The sequence below is a fragment of the Rana temporaria genome, chromosome 9 (assembly GCF_905171775.1).
Source record: "Rana temporaria chromosome 9, aRanTem1.1, whole genome shotgun sequence".
Classification (NCBI taxonomy): Eukaryota; Metazoa; Chordata; class Amphibia; order Anura; family Ranidae; genus Rana; species Rana temporaria.
The window spans coordinates 30,488,091-30,500,654 of NC_053497.1; the positions used below are offsets into that span (position 1 = coordinate 30,488,091).

A 12,564-nucleotide genomic window follows, 5' to 3' on the forward strand; every position below is an offset into this window, starting at 1 on the left:
AAATGATCGTGTGTACACGGCATGAGATTTTTGTGGCATCTAACTGCGCAGCACGGCGCCTGCGCAGTCGAGGCAGGACCCTATCCGATAGTGGAAGCATTTCGTTACAACACCGGGAAACACTATTTGAAAGATAAAAAGTGCATTTTCTATACAACTATATCGATCAGACCAACGTGAGGGACAAATGAGCAGGAAAGAGGGACAAAATCGGGGACAGTTGGGAGCTCTGCAGATTCACTTTGATGTACAGTACTGCCTTATTGGGAGTGGGAAGATGATATGACTTGCTGCTTAGTACTGTCTACTGTGTCCTTGTGTTGGGAGGTACAGACTACGCTCTCCGTTGCCCAGAGGCCCTCTGTGTACACTAGTAACTGAAGGTGCTATCCACGTTGGCTTTTGTACTTACACTGATGAAAACTAATAAGCTGGAAACAACGGTATATAAGCTGCCTAAACTGTAATATTATTGTGTGCCTGTGCTATAAACCAGACGTTCTGGATGTGCTGTGGGCCAGAGAGGCATAATGGAATTATTTTATGTTTTTGCCTACTATCATGAAAACTACACCCTCTGGGCTTGGGGGGAGGGGGGTGTGAATACCTTCAATGCTTCTACGTAAACTATTCAAAGGACAGATTGTTTTGGGAGGGGATGGATGCAAGGGAGGGTGACAGATAACTGGTGGAATGAAAATATTCCATTTAAACAAATGTTCCATTAGGAAGGGCTTTTGGAAAAATCACACCACCCTAAACATTAAAACAAGCCCCGTCTATACTTCTGCAATATGCGTGCTGTAATGTCTAATGATAATGTAAGTTAATACACTTGTATGGGCCACGTAATGATGTGGAATGTGTTGGTTTTCTTACTGTTTTAAATAACTGAAAAATCTCAGATGGAAAAGCGATGACCAACTTGTCGCTCAGGAATAGGGATGAGCTTCGAACGTTGTATGTTCGATCGTTCGTCGAAATACGAACAAAACGGGTCGTTCGCGCCAAATTCGAGTTACGTTTCACAGACCATAATTCACTGCGGAATCGCTGGCTGATGATTGGCCAAGCATGCACTATGACCCGCATGCTTGGCCAATCACAGCGCACAAAAAATGGAGAGCCATAATTGGCCAAAGCCACCCTGGCTCAGGGGGTTTAGTACACGCCCCACACTATAAAAGGCCACCTGCAGGTCGGCCTTGTGTAGTGTGTTGTGGTGGTTAAGAGAAGACAGAGAGAGTGTCATTTTTTGCAGGTAGATAGAGCAGGCAGGCTAGTCAGTTAATGTTACAGTGTGTAGAGGATATATATATACATCCCAGGTGTTGTACATATATTTATACACTGTATAGTTTAGCTAGATCGGTTCTTCCTAATTTACTGGCAGGAAAGTGATTGTGCTAGCTGCAGTATTCTTACGTGGTTTATTGCCTATGTGCTCTGTAGTTTGCACCTAAAGCTACTTGGTGTGTACTGGCCGTGTGCTCTGTAGTTTGCACCTAAAGATTCAGGAGCAGTGTTTTTAATGAATTAAAAATTCCTTTAAATATTGTACCTGCTGGGTGTCTATAGTATGCCTGTGAAAACGTCTTTGAGAACCCGGGTCTTGCCCCAGGGAACATGTATCAATGTAAAAAAAGAGTCCTGAAAAAAACGACGTTTATAAAACTTTTTTTCCATTGATACATGTTCCCTGGGGCAAGACCCGGGTTCTCAAAGACGTTTTCACAGGCATACTATAGACACCCAGCAGGTACAATAATTAAAGGCACCGTGGCACCGAAGGAAGTTCACCTCTTCCCCTTCCCTCTCTGCAATGATTTGGGACACGTCACAGCGTGGCTCGCGCATGCGCAGTGCGTGCCCTGCTGTGAAGCCACAGTCGGGCGCCCACCCTCACGATGCCGGCGCCGCAGAGAGGAGGGGTAGACGAGCGGGGCTTCGTACGCCCACATCGCTGGAACCTGGGACAGGTGAGTTTCCGATTAATAAATGTCAGCAGCTATACTTTTTGTATACTTTTTGTAGCTGTTGATTTTTATATTGGTGGAACTCCGCTTTAAGCTGCAATGTTTTACATTTTTGTTCTTGGGTTTAGACACACAGTTCTTTAATCTTATTTTTTCCCTCACTTCATTTACAAATTATCTGAAGAAATATATAAAATAAAAGGAACATATAGTTAATGGTATGAACTAGTGCAGGGCTGTCAAGTATAAATATAATACTATTCAAAACTAAAAAAAAAAAAAAAAACCCTCTCCCATCGGGTTTGACCACAATGTTTAGCTTTTCCCCACACCCAACCTTCTCCTTCTCTAGAACTTACATCTACAGTAAAACCTTGGATTGCGAGCATAGTTCGTTCGGGAAACATGCTTGTAATCCAAAGCACTTGTATATCAAAGCAAATTTCCCCATAAGAAATAATGGAAACTCAAATGATTTGTTTCACAACCATTTATTCATAAGTCCTTCAGTTTATAGTCCATATAAAAAGATTATAGCAATGTGATAGGTTGTGTAATCATAAAATGTCCATCCACAAATGGAAACCTCCACAAGGGGATTAGAAGCAAATCCAGCAGGAGCCACAGAGTATAAAAGAAGAGAGGCGCCTCTAAGGCCTCGTACACACGACCGGACATGTCCGCTAAAACTGGTCCGCCGACCAGTGTCAGCGGACAGATCCGATCGTGTGTACAGGCTAGCGGACAGATTTCCAGCGGACAAATGTTTCTTAGCATGCTAAGAAACATGTCCGCTGGGAAGCTGTCCGGCGGACATGTCCGCTGGTTAGTACGTCTAACCAGCAGACAGAAATCCCGCGCATGCGTCGAATTGATTCGACGCATGCGTGGAAGCATTGAACTTGCGCGATAGAGAACGTCGGTGTCGTCTACGTCACCGCGTTCTCTGTCCGCGCGGATTTCAGTTTGATGGTGTCTACAGCCATCAGACCGAAATCTCCCAGCGGACATGTCCGATGAAAACCGTTTACATCGGACTGTCCGCTCGTCTGTACGGGGCCTAAGTGAAGCAATGTGTTGCTAAATGTTGTACCTTCATTAAATGTAACCATATTGCTACACTTAGAGGCGTCTCTCTTCTCTTTTATACTCAGTTGTAACATGACGCTACTCTTATATCAAGACATCACTTGTATATCAAGTTAAAATTTATTAAAACATTTTGCTTGTCTGAAACCGTTCTGGCTGGAGGTTAGTCAGCGTGCTCGCCCCCTCCCTTGAGACTACATCCCTGTTTACAGCGTTTCCCTGCAGGGATGTAGTCCCAAGGGAGGAGGCGAGCACGCTGACTAACCCCCAGCCAGAACAGCTCGGATGATGCAGTGTCTCCCAGCAGGGAATTAGTCCCAAGGGAGGGGACGAGCACGCTGACTAACCCCCAGCCAGAACGGCTCGGATGATGGGGGCAAGCTTACTTGAGAGAAACAGGAAGTGAGAAATTCAGACAAAGAAAAGAAAACATTTAGAAGGGAAATTGAAGAAAAAGGTAAGTGAACCAACAATGCACTAGCTTAAAGGAACCTATTTAGAAAATAAAAAACAAACCTTTACAACCCCTTTAAAAATTTCAAGAGGCCATTGTGTGATATAGGAATTGAAAATGAAGCCCTGTTAATTTAGCAAGTTGCCAGTCAGTAATATAAAATCTTCTCACTTACCGGCACCACTCTGCACATTGCCACAGCAGGGTGGTGAACATTGTCCCTTTATGTCCCTCACCAACTTTTCCAAAATAAGCAGGCGTTTCAGCAAGTGTTGGATCCCTTCTGCCTCTGGGCACTGCGGCTGTGTGGTGGTTCGAGGAGCAGAGAGCGAACCCCCAAACAAGATGAATATGAGGGACAATGAAAGGAGGGACATCATTAGTAGCTTTGGCAAAAAATGTAATCACCTGTGAAGAGAAGGAGAAGATTGACATTAAAAGGAAGCATATGAAAAAAATACAAATTATGAGGGTGAAGAGGAAAAAAGAGGTGTAAAGAGAATGCAAGCACAAAGACCAAGGTATAGAAGGGGAGACATGTGGGGTGCATGAAATAAAAGAACAGATGAGAATAGGGAGAAGGACCAACAGAGAAGAGAGCTAAGGAGGAATGGAGATAGTTGAAAATGGAAAAGAAGGATGGGGCACAAGAAGGAAGAAGAGAGATGGAAAGGAAAGGCTGATGATAAAGGAGAGGAAAAGAAAATGGAAAGAAGAAGTTAGGGGAGACAAAGAGAAAATAAGTGATGGTGTGGAAAAGGTAAAAAAGGAAAAGAGAAACAGGAGAGATAGAGTGGGCAGGAGAAAAAAAGAAGAGATGGAATGAAAAAGAAAAAATGGAAATAAGAAAATTAGAAATTGAGTGGGCAGGAGGAGAAGTGGAGTGTGGGGGAGGGGAGAGATGAAGTGTTAGGTGAGGTAGAGTGGACAAAGAGAAATGGTGGAGTGAGTGTGAGGGAGAGGAGACATGGAGTAGGTAGAGAAGAGAGGTGGAATGGAAAGAAGAGAGGTGGAGTGAAAAAGAGAGGAGTAAATGGGAGGAGAAGGGGAGGTGAGGTGGAAAGTAGATGAGAAATGTAATGGGAAAGAGGAAGTGGGTGAGCAGGGGAGATGGTCAGGAAAGGGGAGGAGAGGAGAACTGGGGAAAAGAGATGAAGAGGGAAGGAGGTAGGAGGTGAAGTGGGGAGCAGAGGAGAGATGGAGTGGGAAGGAAAGGGGAATTGGAATGGGTAGGAGAGGAAAATGGAGTGGGAAGTAGAAGAGAGTTGGTGTGGGAAGGAAAGGGGTGAGATAGGTGGAAAGCGGGAGGAGGCAGAACAGGAAGGAGAGGAAAGGACAAATTGGAGGGATAAGAGAGGTGGAATGGGAAGGAGAGGGAGTTGGAAAAGGAATGTATGGAGAGATGGAGTGGAAAGGATAGAAGATGTGGAGTGGGGAGGAAAAGAGATATGGAAGGAGAAGGATAGGAGATAAAATGGGAAATAGAGGAAAAGTAAAGAAGAGATGGAATGAAAAGGAGAGGGAAGGGTGGGTTCAGAAAAGGTGGAGTGCAAAAGAGAGGCGTAATGGGAGGAGAAGGGGAGGTGAGGTGGAAGGTAGATGACAGATGTAACGGACTAACAGGAGAGATGGACAGGAAAAGGAGGAGAGGTGAACTGGGGAGAAGAGATGGAGGGAAAAGGAGATGGGAGGTGAAGTGGGGAGGAGAGGAGAGATGGAGTGGGCAGGAAAGGGGAGGTGGTGTAGGGAGGAGAAGAAAATGAAGTGGGAAGGAGAAGAGAGTTGGTGTGGGAAGGAGAGGGGTGAGGAAGGTGGAAGGAGGGAGGAGGCAGAACAGGAAGGAGAGGAAAGGACGAGTTGGAGGGATAAGAGAGGTGGAATGAAAAAATTAAAAGTAGAGGGAAGGATAGGTGGAGTGGAAAGGAGAAGATAGGTGGAGTTGGAGAACATGAGGCGATATGGAGTGGGAAGGAAAGTAAAGATGGAGTGGGAAGGAGAAGAGAGTTGGTGTGGGAAGGAGAGGGGTGAGGAAGGTGGAAGGAGGGAGGAGGCAGAACAGGAAGGAGAGGAAAGGACGAGTTGGAGGGATAAGAGAGGTGGAATGAAAAAATTAAAAGTAGAGGGAAGGATAGGTGGAGTGGAAAGGAGAAGATAGGTGGAGTTGGAGAAGATGAGGCGATATGGAGTGGGAAGGAAAGTAAAGATGGAGTGGGAAGGAGAGGTGCAGATCGGTGGAGTGGAAGAAGGTGAGGAGATGGGAGGGAGAGGTAAAGTTGAATGATAAATATGGGAAGAAGAAGGGGAGGAAAAAGCAGAAGAATAGAAAAGGGGAGAGGGATAAAACTAAAAACAGATAAAGGGGAAAAAAAAGAAGAAAGAATTAGAACAAAGACATTTATGGCTGTGTCATAGTGTAGAACTGATAGGGTCATAAAAGCAAAGCGTGAGAAAGAATGACATGGGGAATAAGAGAATTTGAAGAGTTGGAAGGGAATAGGAAATGAGGCAATCACATTGAAGAAGGAAGAATAGAGAAAAGCATACATGGATAAGTAAAGACAGGTGAGAGAGCCATAGACGTAAGAGGCAAGGGGGAGGGAGAAGAAAATGATTGTGGACAATTAGAGTATTTGCATTGTATGAAATCCATATGGTTTGTTAGAGCCTGTACAATATCAGCACAAAGCCTGCAAACAATCCATGTCTGCCCCCAGGGACATCCCCGATAAGGTCTCCCAATCAAGCCTTTCTGGGGGACCATGTACGGTAACCCCCAACAACTGGAGACCTCGCACAGCATCGCATCATTAGACAGCAATTAAAACTGAGTTTACGTAAATATGGAGTACATCCAGCCAAAACCTAAACATCCTTTTTTATGCAGAGCAAGTTCCTCATTATAATAGTATTATACTTCGAATGCTGTGAGCTCCAGATGGAGTTAGTGGAATGTCATTATGGCTGGATATGTAATCATTCGGCACCATTGTAACATAAAAGGATGAATTACAGGGTCTCATGTTTCTGCATTTTCATCAGGTTCATTCCAAATTCTATTTGATTATCATTCGATATCTATGCAGGAATGACATGGGACTGGAAGGACATAGTGAATCGATTAGAGTCCGAGTAATCAGCCAAGATATTGCTGGAAACACTTACGTTTATTAACCACTTCCATACCGGGCACTTTTACACCCTCCCGCCCAGACCAATTTTCAGCTTTCAGTGCTGTTGCACTTTGAATGACAATTGCGCGGCCGTGCTACACTGTACCCAAACTAAATTTTTTTCATTTTGTACCCACAAATAGAGCTTTCTTTTGGTGGTATTTGATCACCTCTGGGATTTTTATTTTCTGCAAAAAAAAAAAAAATGACCGAAAATTTTGAAAAAAAATAAAATGTTTTGTTTCCGTTATAAAACATTGTAAATAAGTATGTTTTCTCCTTCACTAATGGGCACTGATGGTACTGCACTGACTGGCACTGATAAGGTGGCACTGATGGGCACCGATGAGGTGGCATTGATGATGGGCACCAATATGCGGCACTGATGGGCGGCACGGATGGGCACTGATGGGCGGCACGGATAGGTGACACAGATGGGCACAGATAGGCGGCATGGATGGGCAGGGATAGGTGGCACAGATGGGCAGGGATAGGCGGTACGGATGGGCAGGGATAGGTGGCACAGATGGGCAGGGATAGGCGGCACGGATGGGCAGGGATAGGCGACACATATGGGCACTGATAGGTGGCATGGATGGGCACTGATAGGCGGCATGGATGGGCATAGATGGGCACTAACTAATGTGTTGTACTAATAGATGCCAATCAGTGCCAAACAATGCCTGCCAATCAGTGATGCCCATTGTGGGCACTGATTGGCATCCATTGTGGCACTGATTGGCATCCATTATGTGTCATCCCTGGTGGTCTAGATTGGCATAACTTTGATTTAAATCCCTGGTGATCTAGTGGAATCCCTGGTGGTCCAGTGGGCATCCCTGGTGGTCCAGTGGGCATCCTCAGGGGGGCTGTGCTGATAATTGATCAGCACAAACCCCCCCTGTCAGAGGAGCAGCCGATCGGCTCTCCTCTACTCGTGTCTGACAGATGCGAGTGAGGAAAAGCCGATTACCGGCTTTTGCTGTTTACATCATGATCAGCCGCGATTGGACACGGCTGATCACGTGGTAAAGAGTCTTCGTGAGAGACTCTTTAACTTGATCGGTGTTGCAGGGTGTCAGACTGACACCCTGCAACAACGATCGCCGCGATGCGCGCCCCCGGGTGGGCGCGCAGCGGCTCAGAATCCTGAGGATGTCATATGACGTCCAGTCAGGATTCTACAACCACTTTGCCGCCGTCAATCTGTCATTGGCGGGCGGCAAGTGGTTAATATTGTAATAGAAGGGGTTCTCCACATTAAAGGTGGTTCCTGCTTTTGATGTAAAGTGTCTGGATAAAGTATTCATACCCCTTGAAATTTTCCAAATGTTTTCATGTTACAGTAAAACCAAACATTTATTTTATTGGGATTTTATGTGATAGACCAACACAAAGTGGCACATAATTGTGAAAGTGATTTTCAAAATGTTTTAAAAATAAATATCTGAAAAGTGTGGGGGGGCATTTGTTTTCAGCCCCCTTTACTCTGATACCCCTAACTAAAGTCTAGTGGAACAGATTGCCTTCAGAAGTCACCTAATTAGTAAATAGAGTCCACCTGTGTGTAATTTAATCTCAGTATAAAAACAGCTGTTCTGTGAAGCCCTCAGAGGTTTCTTAGAGAACCTTGGTGAACAAATAACATCACGAAAGCCAAGGAACACATCAGACAGGTCAGAGATAAAGTTGTGGAGAAGTTTAAAGCAGGGTTAGCTTATAAAAAAAATATCCCAAGCTTTGAACATCTCACGGAGCTCTGTTCAATCCGTCATCCGAAAATGGAAAGAGTATGGCACAACTGCAAACCTACCTAGACATGGCCGTCCACCTAAACTGACCGGGCCGGGCAAGGAGAGCATTCATCAGAGAAGCAGCCAAGAGGGCCATGGTAACTCTGGAGGAGCTGCAGAGATCCACATCTCAGGGGGGAGAATCTGTCCACAGGACAACTATTAGTCGTGCTCTCCACAAATCTGGCCTTTATGGAAGAGTGGCAAGAAGAAAACCATTGTTGAAAGAAATCCATAAGAAGTCTCATTTGCAGTTTGTGAGAAGCCATGTGGGGGACACAGGAAACACGTGAAAGAAGGTGGTCTGGTCAGAGAGACCAAACCTGAACTTTTTGGCCCTAAAGCAAAACACTGTGGGGGTTATTTACGAAAGTCTGCAAAAGACTTGAGACTGGGGCGGAGGTTCACCTTCCAGCAGGACAACAACCCTAAACATACAGCCAGAGCAACAATGGAATGGTTTAGATCAAATCATATTCATGTGTTAGAATGGCCAAGTTAAAGTTCAGACCTAAATCCAATTGAGAATCTGTGGCAAGACTTGAAAACTGTTCACAGACGTTCTCCATCCAATCTGACAGAGCTTGAACTATTTTGCAAAGAAGAAGAATGGGCAAAAATGTCCCTCTCTAAATGTGCAAAGCTGGTAGAGACATCCCCAAAAAGACTTGCAGCTGTAATTGCAGTGAAAGGAGGTTCTACAAAGTATTGACTCAGGGGGGCTGAATACAAATGTACCCCACACTTTTCACATATTTATTTGTAAAAAATCTGGAAAATCATTTATCATTTTCCTTCCACTTCACAATTAGGTGCCACTTTGTGTTGGTCTATCACATAAAATACCAATAAAATACAGACATATTTTTGGTTGTAACATGACAAAATGTGGAAAATTTCAAGGGGTATGAATACTTTTTCAAGGCACTGTATATTGATAGGATTATGTCCATGTGTTGATTAACCAAATTGTAGAAAGGACGCAAATGTGTCGAAAAAAAAAGCTATATACACTGTGTCATTTCTAGGGTGAAGGGAGAATAGAATTGCAGGTGAGTGACACAAAATGTGTATGTGTATAAAATAACTAAAAAGATAGATAGATAGATAGATAGATAGATAGATAGATAGATAGATAGATAGATAGATAGATAGATAGACAGACAGACAGACAGACAGACAGACAGACAGATAGATAGATAGATAGATAGATAGATAGATAGATAGATAGATACTTTAGAAGCCAAATAGAAATATATACCATAGAAGATAAATATACTGTAGATAGAGATATAATGTATGTATTGAAAAAAAGATAGATACAGTATATAGATACTATAGCAGTTAAATAGAGATATAGATACTGTCAGTGGCGGCCCATCCATTAGGGGCACAGGAGCGCCACCCCTAATCCATGGGCCCGGCCCCTAATCTACATGCAGGGCGCCGAACGCATGAATTTCAACGTTTTTTTTTTCAAAGACAGAGGCTCTAATTGCCTTCAATAAAGGGTGGACTCGGGGGGCAGAGCACTGCACCCTGAGCCCACCCAGTTGTGTGACAATAGAAAATTAATATTCACTATTATCTTCCCAATTCTCCTCCCAGCCAATCAGGAAGCGGGTCCTGAGACCCCATTGGCCGAGAGAAGAAGCAATCATATTGACCGCCATGCTGAGGGAAGGAGAAGGGAAGCCGCAGAGGAGAAAGATGCGGTGAAGCCTTAGATGCAGGGTGAAGGAGGGGGAGACGCAGGAAGGACTCGAAGCTGCCTGGGACCTAGATGGGGGAAGTGGCGGGTTCCGACCAACTGGGGGGGGGCAAATACTAGGGGAGCAGACACTCCCAGGACTCCAGAAAGAGGAAGGTCCTAATAAAGCAGCCCTGAAGCAATTTTTCATGCCTGGCGCCTCTGCCCAATATCGGACAGACATTTCTCCCGTGAATTTCCAGACCAGATCCTCAGTGAATCCCCCGTGATCCAGCTCCAACTATTTCCAGCAAATAGCCCCCCCCCCCCCATACTTCCCAACTTTCTGAGATGGGAATGAGGGACACCTATCAGCAAAAGTATGCAGGCATAGGACACACCCCTTGCCACGCCCACTTAAAGGAGAATTGTACAAAATAATAAGATTGGTTAAACCCACAAGTGCTTTTTTTTTTACCACTACTATTTCTTTATATTGGCTTTTGGAATTTACAAATGCAGCAATTTAGAAATCAGATGAAAGGTTTATCACTGGGAAACACTTTTTGATAGATAAAAAGTGCATTTTATATACATCTATATAGATCAGACCAACATGAGGGACAAATGGAGAATGAGGGACAGAGGGACATTGCTCCAAATCAGGGACAGTCCCTCGAAATCAGGGACAGTTGGGAGGTATGCCCCCCCCCCCCAGCTCTTACTGAGCTGGGACCTTGATTAACTCCTGCAGACTTCAACTTATGCAGACTTCCACCTAGTGTGCACTTTACTCCTAAGGATTGGCTGAGGCTGCATAAATATTCAGGCCGAGAGTCTGCCTCTACCAACCAACTATATTCTAGAATCCACCAGAAGGCAGGTAGACGTAGTCAAGCCTGCAGCCAGTGAGACCCAGAACAGCCAAAAATAATCACACACTGCTCTGATGTTTACAGAGGAGTCAAAAAAGTAGTTTGACTTCTGTACAACCTCGCTGGCCATACATAGATTGAAATTTGGCTTGTCCCTGCTGACCTGGCCAAATTTCAATCAATGCATGGCCAGCTTAAAGCGGTGGTTCACCCTCCATGACAACATTTTACCATAAAATTAGGCATAGTAGCGCGAGCTACAGTATGCCTGTCTTTATTTTTTTATCCCCGTACTCACTGTGCACTCGTAGATAGAAGATTACGACTCCCCGCGGGGAATGGGCGTTCCTATGGAGAGGGAAGGTGATTGACGGCCGGCTCTGGCACGTCACGCTCCCCGAAGACAGCCGGAACAGGTCTCGGCTCTTCACGGCGCTATACGGCGCCTGCGCACAGAATATGCGCAGGCGCCGTGAAGCGACAAGTCCTATTTCGGCTATTTCCGGAGAAGCGTGACGTGCCAGAGCCGGCCGTCAATCACCTTCTCTCTCCATAGAAATGCCCATTCTCCGCTGGGAGTCGTAATCTTTTATCTACGAGTGCACAGTGAGTACGGGGATAAAAAAATAAAGACAGGCATACTGTAGCTCGCGCTACTATGCCGAATTTTATGCTAGAGGGAAACATTTTTTTTTTTTTTTTATCAATAGGGTGAACCCCCGCTTTAAGTCACTCTGTGTACTGCAGTGATGGGGGGACAGGTGGGAGTGCAGTGAGTTCCTACCACATAGCTTTGGAGGAAACCATAATTTCTGTCCTAACGGGTAGTGAGGAGAAATCTCCTCAACAGGTATTACAGTTGCCTATGATGGGTGCATACCCCACCCATTATGAAGAGATTCCAGCACACAAGACTTGTGTGACAGGCATGGGCGTCCGCTCCATAGGGCAAGGGGGGGCAATTGACCCCCCCTGGAAAACCGAGAAGGTGTTGAAGAGTCTCGCGGCTGTGGGCTGTCTGAGCAGTCCCGGGCCGGATGTCACACAGACACAGCGAGCAGAGTGAAGCCACCTCCCCCTCCAGTGTTTATGTGTACACAGGGAACCTGCTGTGCCCATGCCGTACTGGTGGCTGATCTGAGGTTAGGGAGGGGGGGTCCGTCTGTGCTGAAGGGGGGTTTGTGCTGAATGGGGGTCCATCTGTGCTGAAGGGGGGGGGTCTGTGTTTAATGGGGGGGCTGGGGGCTGTGCTGAAGGGGGGGTCCATCTGTGCTGAATGGAGGGGTCTGTGCAGAATGGGGGGTCTGTGCTGAATGGAGGGGTCTGTGCTGAAGGGGGGGTCTGTGCTGAAGGGGGGTCCATCTGGGCTAAAGGGGGGTCTGTACATTCTCTAGGCTATATTTATATGGGCACGGAGTGAAGCTGAATTATCTCAAGAGCTATTTCACACTGCCAGCTGGCTGCGTTATCTGGCCGCTTTACCATCATTTTAGCTGCGCTATTTGGCCGCAATCAGG

General features: G+C 45.5%; 1 protein-coding gene across 3 annotated transcripts in view; it reads right to left on the minus strand.

Annotated features, from left to right (window-relative positions):
- Positions 1 to 12,564, minus strand: part of TNXB (tenascin XB) — a 179,682-nt gene that overhangs the window by 126,837 nt on the left and 40,281 nt on the right. For all 3 annotated transcript variants that reach the window (XM_040323053.1, XM_040323052.1, XM_040323054.1), the window contains exon 2: positions 3,695 to 3,927. In XM_040323053.1, coding sequence (XP_040178987.1) covers positions 3,695 to 3,899 — 205 coding nt within the window. In that variant the 5' untranslated portion in view covers positions 3,900 to 3,927. The remainder of the gene's footprint in view (positions 1 to 3,694; positions 3,928 to 12,564) is intronic.